This window comes from Cygnus olor, chromosome 11, assembly GCF_009769625.2.
Source record: "Cygnus olor isolate bCygOlo1 chromosome 11, bCygOlo1.pri.v2, whole genome shotgun sequence".
In the NCBI taxonomy this organism is placed as follows: domain Eukaryota; kingdom Metazoa; phylum Chordata; class Aves; order Anseriformes; family Anatidae; genus Cygnus; species Cygnus olor.
This window is the reverse complement of record NC_049179.1, coordinates 18887932-18904462: the sequence shown is the minus strand read 5'-3', so window position 1 is coordinate 18904462 and position 16531 is coordinate 18887932. Positions and strand designations below refer to the sequence as shown.

The following is a 16531-nucleotide window of genomic DNA, read 5'->3' as shown; positions in this document are numbered from 1 at the left end:
TGTAGGAGAAAGGTCCCCATTTTGTTTAGCCTTGTCAGGGGCAGGACCTGCTTCCCAGGAGGCTGAAGAGAATCTCCTTTCAATGTCTGCCTGAAACAACTGAAGATTGCATCGACTTTCCCATCGTGTGATTCCTTAGTCATGTGCAACCACGCTGCTAATTCATCTCTGCTTATGACACCTCTTTCTCTTGCTCTCTCCTAACTTCTTTTAAAGAAACGCAGATGTTATAAAAACCTGACTACGTGCTTTCGTATGTAGCATTGGTCACAGACAGCAGCGAGGGTGTTTCTTTAGCAGGGAGCACAGGAACTGAGTGACCTCAGCCGACACCTCCGCAGGGATTGCCAGCCAGAACGGAGCCAGCGCTGACACTGTAATCCTGGGGACCAAGCCAGGCGTCACTCACAGGATGCTGCTGCTGGATGCTCCCAAAAGAAAAGTATGAGCCATCCCTGTGTGGTGCCAAACGTGGCTGCAGCACTCACACTGTCGTCACATCCTCTGGGTTCACAGAAATGTCACAGCTCCCAAAAAAATAAAATCCTTCCCTAGATAGTGGTAGATGCAGAAATCATTCTGCCTCATCTCACAGAGGGAGCCTTGAGGGCTGGAGAAGTATTTTTCCAGGGTCACAGAGGTGGTGGCGTGGTGACATTCAGCAGGATTTGGGGACCTGGGGGTGACCAACCACTTCCCTTCCCATGCCACCTTCAGTTAACGTCACCTGCACTGTGGCTCATCCATCTGCAAAGTGCTGCTGCTGCCAGCCGAGCCCTGCCAATGGGGCCAAGTGCCTTGGCTGTGACTACCTGACGTTAATGCCAGGCAGCTCACCAGCCTTGGACCTGGTTTACACTGAAGTGAAGCTGCCTGCCCAGGCACGGCAGGCTGAGCCATCTCAGCTCCCCAAGAGATACACCCAGCTCTTCCTCAGCTTTCCAAATCCGTAAAGTGGGTCAGGAGGTGGGTGATGCCACTTGAAAGTGTGCTTTATCTTGAAGGCGAAAGGTGAATGTTGTGCTGCAGCCTGCAGTGCTCCCAGCCCATCATTTCTTCCCTGAGAGCTGGAAAGCATGTGGAGATGCCAGAGCGACTGTCTCGAGCGCTGCAGTGGGAAGGTGTTTACGGGCAACCCTGTATTCGGGAGCAAAGCCCAAACTGCTGCTGGGATGGTGGAAAGCACCAAGAGCTGTAATTACTGTGTGAGGCTGCCCTGGCTGTGTAGCAGGAAGGGAGCAGCACTTGTTTGAAAAAGCACAGTCCCACTGGCTAAAAGCACAGCAGCTGACTGTCCAAGGGAAAGCAGCCCGCTTGCTGCCATTCAGCCCACGGGAAGCAGGTCCCCAGCCTGCTCTGCCTGGACTCCTGCAGAGTTAGTCTGATCTGAAATGCCAGAAGCAGAGAGGGAAGCTCTGGTAACAGCTTCTGCCTGTTTTAGGGTTTAATGGATAGCAAAGCCAAGCCTTTACTCCGTTGATAGATGTGCTTGGATGCAGGGCTCTGCACTCTCTGGCTGTGCACAGAACCGAGCTGTTGGGAACGTGGAGAAACCGCAGCTCGTGGAGAAACCGCAGCTCAGCAGAGGTTTTGCCACAAGGGAGACTGCAATGGCCTCTGGCTGGGTCATGTTGTCCATGAGAGGAGGGCTTGGGGCAAAAAAACTTCTGATTTTGTACGTTTTCCCTCAACATTCACAATTGCTGCTAGGAGCCCATAGAGAAGGATCGCTGCCCTTCTCAGCAGTGCTGCTGCAGACAAATGAAAGACCCAAAGTTTTCCAACATCTGCAAGGCCTGGCCTTCCCCTGGCCTGGGGAGAGAGGGGTGACAGAGGCACCCTGGGACACTTGGGGCTGCTTTGGCCAAAGGCAGAGGCGTTTGTAGGACATCAGTTCCCTCTGCTGACGAGCTGCTGAAGTGCTCTGGTGCTATGGCGGCACTCGCAGGGAATTGCCCAAACGCCCCAAGCGAAGGCCGCACCTGAGCAGAGCTGCTCCCCTGGGCCCTTGCTGTGGCTCCCCCCAGCTCCCTGGGGGGATGAGGTTCCAACTGTGTGGAAAAGCACTGTTTAAAGACATTTAAAGTGGTGAGATTTAGAAGGATATGAGGGACAAAGGGAAGAGTGTGACTTGGGGGGCACCCACAGGAGTCCCTGTGCTCCCCTCTTTTAGAGGTCCCGCACCCTGGGGTGTCCCCAGTGCACCCCAGACACCATCTGTACAGTGATCTCCTCCTGAGGGGAGCAGAGGGGCAGGCGCTGAGCTCTGCTCTCTGGGGACAGCGACAGGACCCGAAGGAATGTCATGGAGCTGGGACAGGGGAGGGTCAGGCTGGACATTGGGAAAAGGTTCGGCACTGAGAGGGCGGTTGGGCACTGCCACAGGCTGCCCAGGGCAGTGGTCACGGCACCAAGCCTGACAGAGTTCAAGACACATTTGGACACCGCTCTCAGACACACGGTTTGGGTTTTGGGTGATCCTGTGTGGAGCTGGGAGTTGGGACTCCATGCTCCTCCATGATTCAGTACAAGAGGGACGTAGAGCTTCTAGGGAAGGTCCAGTGCAGTGCCATGAAAATGGTTAAGGGATTGGAGCATCTGTCCTATGAGGAAAGACTAAGCGAGCTGGGCCTGTTGAGTCTAGAGAAGAGGAGATTGAGAGGGGATCTTATCAACCTCTATAGATACCTGAGGGGGCAATGTAAAGGGCATGGGGCCAAACTCATCTAAGTGGTGGCCGGTGATAGCACAAGGAGTAATGGGTATAAATTGAACCACAGGAGTTTTCACCGCCACGTGACGAAGAACTTATATTGTTCAGGTGACAGAGCTGAACCTAAAAGCGACCACCACCACGCTCTTCCCGCCTCCCCCTCGCCCTCCCCGGCCGCCATTTCGCGGAGGAGGAGCCGAGGGGCGGAGAAGAAGGGGGGCGGGCGGCGGGCGGTGCCTGCTCGGCGCTCGGCTGCGGGGCCTGGCGGAGCGGGGCGGGCTCGGCGCGGCTCGGCACGGCACGGGGAGGCTCGGCACGGCTCGGCCTGGTGCGGCCTAGCACGGCCCGGCGGGATGGTGAAGCTCACGGCGGAGCTGATCGAGCAGGCGGCGCAGTACACCAACGCCGTCCGGGACCGAGAGCTCGACCTGCGCGGTGCGGGGCTGAGGGGGGAGCTGGGCCCCGGGGGGGAGCTGGGCCCGGCGCTGTGGGGATTGGTTTTGGGCCCAGGGACTCGTTTTTTGGCCTTTGGGGAGGCTGCGGGGGCTGTTGGAGGCTTTATTCTGTGCGGGAGCGGGGTAAAGGCGCCCTGGAGGCTTTTTTAGCAATCCCTCTGTCCAGGCGTCTCCCTGAGGCCCTGTTTTTGGCTGTGTTTTACTCTTCTGTAGCCACCCTCTAATCCATGCCTTACTTTCTCTCCCGCAGGCTATAAAATCCCCGTTATCGAGAATTTAGGCGCCACTTTGGACCAGTTCGATGCGATCGATTTCTCTGACAACGAGATCCGTAAGCTGGACGGGTTCCCCCTGCTGAGGAGGCTGAAAACCCTCCTGATGAATAACAACAGGATTTGGTGAGTGGTCGAGTTTGGGACCCTGGGGCAGAGGAAGGTGCTCTTGGGAAGAGAAGCATCTGTGCATCTGTCAGTGCAGGGTAGTTGTAGAAGTGTTTGTTTTGTGGGGAAAAAAATGGCAGTGAATACTGTATAAGCCCTATTCAGCTTGCTTGCTTTGTTCATTGAAAAAATTTGTCCCTGATCAGTCTTCACTTTTCAGACAGGACAGTGACATACAGAGTCTGGAACTTGGCTAGAATCTTTGGAGTTCATTTACCATCCCCATAAAGAACAGGCAAACAGGGATACCTGCAGTTGAATGAATGTAACTCATATCACACATCTAATGCTCTTTCAGTGCCAGCTGGTATTTTATGCTGCTTTGGTTAGAAAAAGTCTTGTAGCTGATGCCAACCCAAACTTGTGCCAGTGTCAGACTTGGTTATCTTTAAGAGAGAAGCTCTATATTTTCATATTTGCGTGTCTTCGCCATTGCTAATTTCCAGCCTAAGTTAAACCTTTGGATTTTTGTTCTTCTTCAGTCGGATCGGTGAGGGACTTGAGCAGGCTCTGCCCAGCCTCACGGAGCTCGTTCTTACCAACAATAACATTGCCGAATTGGTAAGCTACTGATGCAGAATAAATCCAAACAGGACTAAGTTGTGTGGTTTTGTCGTCTTTCTAATTAACCTTTTTCTTTAGAAAAATACCATGTGAATTTGGTAGTGTGGTGTGTATGTCGGTGTGTATGGTTTAATTAACATAACTTGCAGCATGCAGAGGAACAGCAGTCAAAAAGTTTGGGTGGGTTTCCTGTTAAAATAGCTGTAGTAATTCTAATTGATTTCTAAAACACATATGAGAGTCTAGTGAGGAGCATTCACAAAGGTGATCTAATTACTTTGAGATTAAATACTGTTAGGTCTAATATTGGACTGAACAAACAGTCTCTTTTTAAAAACTGTATGAAAATTCTCTTTTAAAACTTCTTTTTGGTCACTTATTCAGAACTGGAAAACACAAGTGCATCTAATGTTCTCCATTTGAATTATTTAATTCATAAGCCAAGAGCCTGAGTGCAACCTTATTGGTTTTGTTAGTGGTGTTATGTGTAAAAGTTGAGCAGATTTGAATCCTTTATATAGCATTTGAGCAGATTTAATACCAGCAGGTCTACTTGCAATTTTCTTATTCTTAATTCATTTGTTAAAAATGAAACTTGCTTCGTTGCTCTTTTTTCCACCTGTTTCTGGAACGTATCTTTTCCATAGTAGAAATCAAAACTTTTGGCTCAGTTGGCCACCTTAAATTGCGTATAGTAGTATTACTTGAAACTTCATTGACTTACTGCAGTCATTTGCCACAGTACAAATGCTATTTGCCTAAATTTTCAAAAAAATAAGCTTGGAATGAACGTGAGACTATCCTGACTCTGAAGCAGTAACTTATAAAGACTGGTAGAAGTTTAAGAACTTTGTTTTCAAATATTGGATTCTTATTAAATGCATTCAAGATTGTTTCTGTGTTCCCATTATGTAGGGTGAACTGGATCCATTATCAAGTATTAAATCATTGACGTATCTGAGGTAAGTAATCTTGAAGAGAGAAGTTACTTTGTTTTGTGTTTTTCCTCTGAATTTATATCTGTATTTGAATATAGCTATATCTTAATTTATTTTAATATATTTCATATTAAGTACCTCTTTGTAACCTTTATTTACTTTGTAGCATTTTAAGGAACCCTGTAACAAATAAGAAGCATTACAGACTGTATGTAATCCACAAAGTTCCTCAAGTCAGAGTACTGGATTTTCAGAAAGTAAAACTCAAAGTAAGTCTACTCTCTTCTGATTCAGCACACGATGAAGACCTTTTTTCTTGTTACGTTCTTGAAACTTTAGTGGCAAGAGCAAGCTTTTTGCCATATTTGTAAATTGTATTAAACTATGAATCTAAGTGGCTTTAAAACATGTGCTTTGCTTTCTTTTATGATTTCATTCTGTTAAGAAATCTAGTCTGCTTAATTACATTTAACTATGTTTTACTGCCATCGTTTGTTTAGTCTGATTCTCTTCTGGCTGGCTAGTTTTGTTGGCAGAAAGAGATCTGGAGAAAGGATTGAGAAATCACAGCGGAGCCCTCTGTTCTCAGTGAAGATGCAGTGTGGGAGAGCTGTTGTTTTTCAGAGCGTTAGGCTGATACGCCTTGAGTCTGAGCGTTTGGACAGTGTTTGTGTGCTTGTTGTTACGTCTGCTCTCCGTGTGCCAATGTTCGCTGATGAAGATGAGCCAAAGCATCTTTCTTTGCAAAGACAGCAACTTTGCAAAATGCAATGTTCCTAAATTAACTTTGTGTGTGTGGTATCGCTGTAGGAGCGACAGGAGGCAGAGAAAATGTTCAAGGGCAAACGGGGTGCACAGCTTGCAAAGGATATTGCCAGGAGAACAAAAACGTAAGATGAAAAATAAATTTACGCTGGCGTTCTCCTTCAGAAACACCACTTTGTGTGCGGCATTACGCGCTACACTGAAACAGCCGTTATTGGCAGGATGGCTTAACTTTGGTAGGGTGATTCCACAAGGCACTTCTGACTAAGTTTTGGATGGTGGTGAATACAGCTCAGAAATACTTCTGAAAGAGATCTTTGGTCAGGGTGGATTCATTTACATCAACAAGCTGGAAACCTTTTTTCCCCCCCTCTGTTACTTTACCGCAAAGAGGCGGCCATTGTTTGTTTGTACGTTTATTTTTCCACTCTCTAGCTGATCGGTAACTGAAAAATCTTATGTTTTTCTAGGGACTCTAAACAGTAGAACCTGTTTTAACTAGGAGGATAAATGCAGATGAAAACATTTAGTTTAATATAAAATATATAAATAATATATTTTAAGGTATATTTTAATATAAAAATGTATGCTTATTTAACTAAATTCTTAAATGGTACGTCATAGAATGGCTCAGGTTGGAAGGGACCTTAAATATCATCTTGTTCCAACCCTCCTGCCGTGGGCAGGGATGCCACCCACTAGATCAGGTTGTCCAGGGCCCTGTGTAACCTGGCCTTCTTTTTGTTTAATTTTTCATTGAGTTGTTTGGAAAACAGAATTCAGATCACGCCTGGCAACAGCATTTCCAAATTCATAGCTAAGTAACGAAAGTATCTCAAATGTATTTGGCATCTAAAACTGTAACAGGTGGACTTTCACTAAGGATTGTAAGTATTAAAAAAAAAAAAAAAAGGGGGGGGGGTTCAGGTCTGGTAGTTTTAGAACAGGTAAATCGGTGATCTCAATAGTTTGATAAACATACAAAGAAAATCTCCCTATAGCTGCAGAAGAGGCTGCAGGTTTCTGAGGCTGGGTCAGCATTTCAGGAAAGTCTTTCCTGCTGCTTAGTCAGTAACTCCCATTTTCACAGACTACAAAAGTTTGGTTTTTTTTCTTAAACCAGGTAACTCTGAAAAGCAGAAGTTTAAGATTCTACCTAGAGTAGCGCAGGCTTTAACACAGGCTGCCACAATGGCACGTTAGATGTGTAAGAAAAGGAAACCCCCATTTCATTTACTCTGTACTTATCCACCCTGCTTTTGTAACGGGGACGGACAAAACGGAGTGTTCAACAACATCCAAATCGAGTAGCTCTTGTCATATACTTGATAAATTATGCCCTGCCTCTCGTTATGAGCAGATGAAAGGTGGGAGGGGGAGCGGGACCCTGAGGACAAGTTGCTGGTGTTTCTGAAGGAGGCCATTCACTGTATCAGTTTGTTAACAAAGATAAGATACTACACTTGATTGAATGAAATGCTTCCAAACCTGGTTTGGAAGTAAGAGAAGCACGTGCTCCTCACAGGGTGTAATGATACTTTACTTTTTTTTTTTTTCTTTGAAGCTTCAATCCAGGCGCAGGTCTGCCAACGGACAAAAAGAAAACTGGGCCCTCCCCAGGTGATGTCGAGGCAATTAAGGTAGGTATGGCAGGACAGCACACGGGGACAAAAATGGAGGAGAAAAACTGTGAATCCAAACAAAAAATGTTTTTTTATTTTTTTTTTCCTGGCAACATCTGACTCTGCTCAGATGAATAGAACAGTACGTCCTGTTTGTTGTAGGTGCTTCTCCTGTAAGTTTTCTTCTATGGCATACCTGTTTTTTTGAGGTTTTAACTGAAACTTTGTCCTGAGCTTAGAGTTCTCCCAGAGTAGAACAGCTTGTTTAATAAGGGAGGAAGTAAGTTCGTGCTTTGTCATATCTAGAACCTTCTAGAATGTAAAAGCTTAGCTTCGCTTAGGTGGAAAAGAAACTTGGTATGTTTATTTTAAACAGACTGACGTGCTGCGTGTGAAGGTTCATCGTGTTCTTTTGTCCGTTTTTTAGACTGCCATAGCAAATGCCTCGACTTTGGCTGAAGTGGAGAGGCTGAAAGGCTTGCTGCAGGCTGGTCAGATACCCGGCAGGGAGCGAAAACCAGGTCACGCTCTGCTTCTACTGCTGGTTTCCAAACAGAACCTACGTGTCTTAAGTGCTCAGCAAGTGCTTTAAGTCGGAAGGGGCAAATAGTGAAAGAGTTGAAAAAAAAAACTCGTTAAAAACCCCCATAATTCGATGGCCGGGGATCAGCCCTAAGGCTCTGCGGCGAGCAGGGGAGCCGCCTGGCTGCCAGCATGGGGTTCGGAACTGGCACAGGGTCTCGTGGGGAGCAGCAAGGTGCCGCGGTGTCGGCTGTAAGCGCTTAGCCTTATCGCCTGCCTCCAAGCAGTTCGTCCCAGTCGTTTAAAGAACAATGATCCCAGGATTTTGGGCGTCCCCCGGGGGGTCTCTGGGCGTCCCCCGGGGGGTCTCTGGGCGTCCCCCGGGGGGTCTCTGGGCGTCCCCCGGGGGGTCTCTGTGACCACGAGCAGACACCCCCTAGCTGCAGGCTGCCACCACCGCTCGTTACCCGCAGCTGAGACCCCCCGCAATCCACCTTTTTTTGGGGCGTTTGTTAACACTTTGCACTATTACGCGTTATTATACACCCCGCTGACCCCCGCCTGTCTCCCCCAGGGCCGGCCGAGGACGCCGAGGAGGAGATGGAGGAAGACGCCGTCCCCAACGGCTCCTAGCGGGGGGCCGGCGCCGCCGGGGGCTTCCCTTGGGGCCGTGCCGGGGGTTCTGCGCCGCGGTCACCCCTCAATAAAGGAGCGGGGCCGGGGGCCGCTGGTGCTGAGTTGCTGCTGCCGGGGGGCGTGGTCTGGGGGGCCTGGGGGTGTGGCCTGGGACAAGGGGGGCGTGGTCTTGGGGAATGGGGGCGTGGCCATGACCGGGAGGGGCGGTCCTTCGCGGGCAGGGGCGTGGTCAAAGCCGGGAGGGGCGGTCCTTTGTGGGTGGGGGCGTGGTCAGAGACAAGGGGGTGGTCCATCGAGGGCGGGTGGGCGTGGCCAGACCTTATATGGGGAACCGGGGGGGCGGGCCTTAAGGAAGGCGGCACCGCCCGCTGCTGTTGCGCCCCCATTGGCCTCCCCGCCCTCACTTTCTCATTGGTCCTCGCCGTTCTGATCTCGCCCCCTTTCCACTCTGTCGCCCCGCTATTGGCCCGGGAGGCGGAGTTCGCTTAACCCCATTGGCTCCCCGCTCGCCCAGCGGGCGGGGCACGGCACGGGGCGGGCGGTGATTGGCGGCGCGGCGCCCGGCCGGCAGGAGGAGGAGGAGGGGGCGGTGGCGACGGGGAGCGGGGCGATGGAGCTGGGGGGCGGCGGGGCCGGGGATGGCGGAACGGGGCTGGAGCGGGGCGGGGGCGGCGCCGAGCTACTGCGGCACGCGGGTAGGAGCCGGGCCCGAGGAGGGGCTGTGAGGGGGGCTGGGGCTGGGCCTGGGGTGTGAGGGGAGCTGGGGCCTGGGGGTGTGACGGGAACCGGGGCTGGGGCCTGGAGCTGGGGGGAGAACCGGGCCTGGGCGTGTGAGGGGAGCTGGGGCCGGAGCTTGGGGCTGGGGGGAGAAGCGGGCCTGAGGAGGGGGCTGTGAGGGGGGCTGGGGCTGGGGGTGGGTTAGGAGGGGAACCGGGCCCGGAGCCCGGGCCGTGAGGGGAGCTGGGGTTGAGGCAGGGGGTGTGAGGGGAGCAGGGCTCGGAGCTTGGGGCGTGAGGGAAACCGGGGTCTGGAGCCTGGGGTTGGGAAGTTAAGGGGTGGGAGGGGTGTGTGGCTGGTGGCGGCAGGCAGCCCGCCCTAACCCGCGCCTCGTCCCCATCCATCGCAGTGGGCTCGCTGCTGTCCAACTACGGCTGGTACATCCTTCTGGCCTGCGTCGCCGTCTATGTCATCGTCCAGAAGATATCCCAAAGCCTGGCCGCCAGGCCGGGCGGCCGGTCAGGAGCGGTTGATGCAGCAGATATTGGTCAGTAAAGCCTCGCGTGCTCCTCGGGGCTGTGTGCGGTGGTGCTGAGGTGTGGTTGTCAGCCTCTAGGTTCCTGCTGCACTCCTCAGTCGCTACGGGATGGCTGACAGCTGTTGGGCTCCACACAGGCAGGATCTTGCTTAATGACAGCGGAAAGAGATTCCGCTCTGGGGGATTTTAACTGTGAGGGGTACTCAGGGTGGCCGTTAGGGCCCATGGAAGCGTGTAGATCTTCTTGCTGAAGAGACTGGGGGGGGGGGGGGAACGAGAAATGTTTTTAAAAGTCTGTGTTGTGGTGGGGTTGTGTTAGGAAGCAATGTGGTCAGGAGGGAAGGAGCAGGGCTCTGCAGCACAAGGGAATGGCTGGTCTGACAGTGCAGGAGATTCGAGAGCCACGTGCTTCAGGTGAGTTGTGGCCGTTTATCTGTCAAAAAAACTTCCAGAATTCTCAAAGAAAAACAAAACACCCAAACGGAAGTACTGGAGGAGGGACCTTTTTAATTAATATTCATCGTTCCTCTCCTTTGAGTTATTCCTTCGCAGTCCTGACTCCGTTGCGATTATGTACATTTGGGGTGTAGCCGCCTCCTGTGCGCGTTGCCTTCTGCAGTGTGGCAAAGGTTGAAAACCTTACGCAGTCGTGATCCTGCCCCACTCCAAGACCTGCTGCCGTAAAGCGCGGGCTGTGCTTGTATGTCTGCTGAAAGAAAAGTGCTTGGCACCGATCCCTTTGGTGTGCTGGCATGGCAGTTCGTGTGACCTCAGAAAATGTTACTCACTTGTCCTTACCCTACTGGTGTTTTTTTGTAGTCATAATTGGATCTTGATTTAATTGCCGGAACTGCCTATACAATGAAATTCCTGAAACTACCAGAAGTTCTTTTACGCTCATCATTGGGTAGTTACAGACATGGAAGGGGACAAACAAACGTGGAGGTACTTCAGCTATCGGAAATAAAAAAGAGTAATAGTTGCCTCTGTTTTGGATAGCATTTTTCTCTTGACCCCTTCTAAAGGCCAGCCAGGTTACTCGGTGTAGATTTTCCGAGACTGCGAGTTTTCTGTTGAGATATGTTTGACATTTGTGAGTAATTTCTCCGCTGACGGAGCAGATTAAATCTGCCAGTGCCCCGCTGCCATAATCCAACCAGCAGGACCAATTGCCAGAAGGAGTAGGAGTGAACGTGGGCTGGTTGCCCTATGCTTCTGAATAAAACAAGCTCTCTGGGTAAAAATGGAATCCCTGCGAAGCCTGGATGATATTTCTGAAATCATTTGTGTCAAACAAATCCTTCAGAAATAGAAGCAAATATTCTAGAAGCATGAATCTTAATTTTTATGGGTTTGTTACATGGGTGTCTGTATTCATTAAAAGCCCATTGAAGTACTGCTCTAAAAATATTCAAATATTATGAGATTTAAATCAGCGTATGAATTACTGTGAAAGATAAGCTGCAAACTGGACTTGAGCTGTGATTTTCTGCAAAACTGTTGTGGCAAGGGATGCGAGCCTTTCCTTGTTACCATCCTTTGAGGATACCATTTAGAATTTATTTCGAACTGCTTTGCAAACCCTTTTGCGATTTCCTAGAGCCCGACCTGGTGGTAAGGAGGCAGGAAGCTTTGGCAGCAGCACGCCTCAGGATGCAAGAGGAGTTGAATGCACAAGCAGAAAGATACAAAGAAAAACAAAGACAGGTAACTGGAGAGCACTCCTTTCCTTAGCTCCTAAACTTGTCATCAGGTACTTCGCTGCTGTTGTAGAAAGGTTTATACCGTGCTAGTTGCCGGAAGGACAGGAGACTCGTTCTCTCTGCGGGAATGTAGATGGTGGGGTTTCTTCCCCTTTCGTCACCTGGCCCTTGTCACCAGGCGTGTGTCTGCGTGCTGTGTCAGCCTGAGGTCCTGACGCTCATTCAAACTATTGATATGTTTAGTATTCTGCTCGTTCTTGGACCGATCAATCTCTGGGACGCTTGATTCTCCGCCAGTATTTGTGTGTCTGGAGCACCTTGGGCTTTTATTATTTGTTTGTTTGATTGGTATTTTTTTTGAGAGGTAAGTCTGTACCTACAGAAACGTAGTTACGTGCACCGTGAATGGCTGGAGGGGATCTGCTGGAGTTTTAGATTAAACATACGTGTGTTTTCTGCTCTTAGTGGAAAATACGAGTTCTTTGAAACGTAGTTTAGCACAACATTGCTGTGATTTAGTGTTTGGAGCTACAGTCTGAGGTAGTGACAGATAGCGTATTGCTATCTGGGGCGGTGCAGAAAAGTGGATGTGATCAACACAGCAAAAATATTGCTCATTAATCCCGGTTCTTCTTCTATTTTTGCTTTTGCAGTCAACTACGTTCAGGTTTCAATTTATAGCTGATACTGTGAGAAATGCTGGCAGTTAAAAGAAAAGTCATAGTGTGGGAGAAAATAGCCACTGTTTAGAAAATCTGGGCCTAATGTACTTGGACTTGGGGAACTTGGTTTTGTTTGACTGGATGGGTCAGCTGTCTTGTTTTCTTCCTGCTTGTTGAGAGGAAGGCAGTCTGTCCTAACTATGAATTTATTTATTTTTTTGGATTAATTACTTCAGAAGAGAGAAGGGAGAACCTTTGATAGTGTATATTGGGATGTAAATATGTAGCTGGCTTGTTCATTTAAAAAAGCACGTTTTCTGCCGTAGAACCCCCCGTTGTGCTTCAAATGGCCATCAGATGCAATATTCTTTGCTCAGTACTTTTTATAGACTTAGTTCTGTTCTACTTCCAAAATATTTTTAAGCATGAAGGGGTCAAAAGAAGCTGCAGACGCAGTCTTGTGTGTACTGGGGAAGAGGGGGTTGCTGTTCTGTTGTTGGGAAGATTTGGGCGTTCACAAAGCTGAGGTACTGCATCGGGTAAAGATAGACCCGCTGGGTTCTGATGAGTCCGTCGTAGCTGTTCCTGTAGCACGAGCAATTCTCTTAGTTCTAAAATCTTTGTCTTACGTATCCTCAATTTGTCTCCTAGCTTGAAGAAGAGAAGCGAAGGCAGAAGATAGCAATGTGGGAAAGCATGCAAGAAGGAAAAAGTTACAAAGGAAACCTGAAACTGAGTCAGGTAACAGCTGAGGTGTTAACGAGGTTACAATTATGTATGTGTAATGAGATTAGTTGAAGTTCGCATTGGCTAAATTCTGAGTAACGTTTACTTTTGTGAACAGCAAGAAGTAGAATCCGGTGCCTCCACCTCATCAGCAGTCCCGAAATCTAAACCAAACAAAAAGCCTTTGAGAGGAGGTGGTAAGTATGAAATCTTTAAGATGTTTTGAGCTTGAAACAGAGCATTTACCTACCTGTGTACGAAGTCATTGTGATTACCTGTAATTTCCCTCTTGTTCAGGGAGGAAACAAAACTGTACCTTACAAACAAGTTCTCTAGCTTTACCCATTGTGGTCTGCTCACACGTTGTACGAAACCTAGCAGGCAGTTTCTGTCGTGCTTTTCCCCAGGGAGACAGTATTTCGGTTTTCTTGTAAATGCTTTTGCCATAACTTAGGGAGATTGTTGTGACTCAAAAATACAGGTTCTTGCAGTATTTCTGTGACTCTTCCCCTATGGTTGGAAAAGTTCAATCATTTAACATCTGGCCTGTCTTTCAGTCACCTGTACTACTAATTAAATGCAGGAAGAAAATATTTTACTTTCTCTTACAGACTCAGGGACATGAAACGCCTCATTAAGGTAGATGTGACCTTGTTAATCAGGTATTACAGTAATAACCTATTGAATATGCAAATCCCGCAGATGTATAAAACAATTGCCAACTCTGACAAACCACCATAGGGTGGTTTCATTGAACTCACTGTCAACCACGGAAATTTATCTCGATGGATCAACTGTTTTCTGTAGCCATAAACCCTCCCCGTAAGGGTCACTGCTGTAGGTCAGCCATGCAGCTCCTCTCCTTCCTCTCCTCTTGGCCAAACAGCCTTTGCCATACCTGCAAGTGCTGATTTGGCTATAATATCTTAATTACAAATTTCCGTAGCAGAAGGGATCACCCTAGACAACCTCAATTGTATCGGACTAAAAGGGAAACACACTTAGGGCGCAGCACTGAATAAGTCACTTGATTTAAATGTATCAAACCTGAAGATCCTTCATTTATATGTCCTACACCTCAGTAACTGTTCAACGCTGAAAGTTCTGCTTTGAGTGTTACAGATTGATTCATCTTAGGTTGTTTAATATGAGTGCAGTCTAATGTCTGATACTGTCAGATATCTTCTGTAGCTCTTGCACAGAATGTTTGCTGCTACTGGGAATGAGAAATGCGTGATCATTCTTAGCGCATGGTTCTTTCATGTGCTGAGAAACGTGATCAGGGCAACTAGGTTGAGGCATCCTTCCAGCTGCTACCTGTCCTCATTTCAGCCTAAGCAAAATCTTTGCTTAAGTTTAACGGATTATAGAATTAGAGGTCTCTGATCTTCTCATGAGTTAGCTAAGGATGAAGTGAAAGAACCATCTGCGCCGTTCAGCTGCCGAATTAAGCTGGAAAGCAGAACTTAGCTCGTACAACAAAAACAAATTTCAAAGATGGAGGTGGTGCTTGAAGTTTCAGTGGAACAGGCTGCTTTGAAACCTGCTTGGTTAGCAAGGCTTTTGGTTTTCCTTTTCTTTGCCTTGTACAGAACAAACTGAATATGTTTGCCAAGTTGTACCTTTCCACGTGCGTGCTCATAAAATGAAGTTGCCTGTAGTATGGCATTGGAAGGCTCAACTGAAGGATCTGTTTGCATCGCTGTGTGCTTTTGCCTTTTCAAATTCGTTTAAAAATCTTGTAGTAGTAATAAGTGAATCTGCGTTTTAACCTTCAAAATATTTGTTACAGGACTGGAATTAAAGATTATTGTAAGTCCCTAACTAGTAGGGCCCTGGGAGAACAGATGAACTCTTCCTGCTCTACAGCAACTGCAGAGCAGCATTACGGCTTTAACGCAGATTTAGAGAAATTAAATGGCAATTAATTTTAATTTAATTTAATTGGTCAAATTAAAACACAAATGATTTGCAATGGCTTTTACTGTTAGCCCTGTGAAATAAACCATCTCAGGTCTGGATATTTTCTCTGCTTTCGTTTTCCTTAAGTTGCTGCCTATGCAGTAACTATAAATCAGGTGCAAATAATTGTGAAATTTATTTTTGACTTGTGTGTTGATGAGTATTAATACGGTGGCTTTCTTGTGTGTCCTTCTAGGCTATAACCCCCTGTCTGGAGAAGGAGGCGGAACGTGTTCCTGGAGACCAGGCCGCAGGGGCCCGTCAGCAGGTGGATGAGGCTAACCTCCCTAGTGTCTCACGTCACTAGCAGGCTTAATCCTACCCACTGTCTGACTGCCTACAGTTGGCATGTCACAGTGACTCCTCTGGGGTGTGGTTTAGTGCAGGTGTTAATTTAAAAACAGATTTTACATCATTTGCATATATTAACAGCAGACGATACTACACAAGAAAAATACCCGATTCTCTTAGAGAGGGTGAAGAAAGAAACCAAGTCAGTATAACCAGTTCATTCTCTTCCCTCTGTAGTGAGGAAGCCTAGTCTCCAGCCCAGATGCGTCACTTGTGATTGAGAGCTGGATTCTGTGGCTGGCCTTTCAAAAGACTGGCCTCGAGCCGCTGAGTGAATGATCTAGGCCTCAGTTTACCTGCGTGAAATGCGGATATTTGCCATCCTCAGACGTGTAGTGGGATTTACTGTGTTTGGCTGGAAGGCCTTTAGAAGGGAAGAATATTACCATTGGCACATACCTTCAGTTTTTGGAGGAGGGACTTTGAGAAAACCCAGATGACCTGACAAACGCCCTGGATTTGCACTGAAGGCCAGTTACTTTAGAAGAGTCTCTGTGACAAGCTACCTTGAATGATGTTTTCCTTAGAAATGGTGAACAAACCAGTGAGGATTACTGATGCTAGACAGCAGATGGGGGTTTCTTGCTATTCCTTTTTTTTTTTTTTTTAATTTCAACTGCTTTGTAAAAAACAAGATACAGTTAATATTAAATACAATTGCCAACAAATCCTAAATCTAGTATTTACAATCTTGTGCTTTTCTACGGCATCTTTTCTATAGAAGGCGTATGTTCTAGGGCAATAAATGTATATAAAGTGAAACGCTAAAGCGTTTTGTATATATGTGTAAAGCAAAACATATGAGAGATCAAATGAAATGATTTTGGCTAGCACCATAAACAATAGTTTGGGGTGTTTTTTTTTTAAAGTGGTTCTTTTTGTTTTTATGTTTTGTTTTATTTGGTTGTTCTGTGTTCCAAATCATGATTCCTAGAAGAACCCTCTTCAGGTTAAGACCAAATCAAATTTTCCTCAAGTTTAAAAAGTGACACTCTCCATTCCCTACCCCTAGTAAGTGATTCAGAAGTGGGGTAGGTTGGATTAATAGTTGTAAAACTCTCCAGCTATATATAGTTGAATCCAAATCAAGAAGATCTGTATCAAACTCACTTGCTCTTAGCAGAGCAGAGGGTTTCTTTTCAAGTTGCCGCTGACAAATATGGTTTGTGGAGGAGGGTTTACACAGGCGTGTTCAGCTTGAGCTGCGAGATGTTCAA

At 47.6% G+C, this 16531-nt stretch overlaps 2 protein-coding genes across 2 annotated transcripts; both read left to right on the top strand.

Annotated features, from left to right (window-relative positions):
* Positions 1-2950: 2950 nt before the first annotated feature.
* On the top strand, positions 2951-8742 carry SNRPA1 (small nuclear ribonucleoprotein polypeptide A'). The gene is made up of 9 exons (XM_040570134.1): positions 2951-3148; positions 3419-3566; positions 4091-4169; positions 5088-5134; positions 5277-5379; positions 5921-6000; positions 7440-7515; positions 7925-8018; positions 8594-8742. Exons 1-9 carry the CDS (start codon positions 3067-3069, stop codon positions 8650-8652), a joined length of 768 nt encoding a protein of 255 aa, XP_040426068.1. The 5' UTR covers positions 2951-3066; the 3' UTR covers positions 8653-8742.
* Positions 8743-9092: 350 nt separating this feature from the next.
* SELENOS (selenoprotein S) lies at positions 9093-15989 on the top strand. The gene is made up of 6 exons (XM_040570135.1): positions 9093-9350; positions 9782-9919; positions 11511-11617; positions 12927-13016; positions 13120-13198; positions 15160-15989. The coding sequence occupies exons 1-6, from the start codon at positions 9266-9268 to the stop codon at positions 15237-15239; spliced, it is 579 nt and encodes a 192-aa protein (XP_040426069.1). The 5' UTR covers positions 9093-9265; the 3' UTR covers positions 15240-15989.
* The last annotated feature ends 542 nt before the right edge of the window (positions 15990-16531 follow it).

Bases quoted from the DNA above. Each gene is read 5' to 3' on its own strand.
- SNRPA1 (XM_040570134.1), top strand. From the start codon at position 3,067: ATGGTGAAGCTCACGGCGGAGCTGATCGAGCAGGCGGCGCAGTACACC. The intron at 4,170-5,087 runs GTAAGCTACTGA...CCCATTATGTAG, and splicing joins ACAATAACATTGCCGAATTG to GGTGAACTGGATCCATTATC. The intron at 6,001-7,439 runs GTAAGATGAAAA...TTTTCTTTGAAG, and splicing joins ATTGCCAGGAGAACAAAAAC to CTTCAATCCAGGCGCAGGTC.
- SELENOS (XM_040570135.1), top strand. From the start codon at position 9,266: ATGGAGCTGGGGGGCGGCGGGGCCGGGGATGGCGGAACGGGGCTGGAG. The intron at 9,351-9,781 runs GTAGGAGCCGGG...CATCCATCGCAG, and splicing joins CGAGCTACTGCGGCACGCGG to TGGGCTCGCTGCTGTCCAAC. The intron at 11,618-12,926 runs GTAACTGGAGAG...TTTGTCTCCTAG, and splicing joins ACAAAGAAAAACAAAGACAG to CTTGAAGAAGAGAAGCGAAG.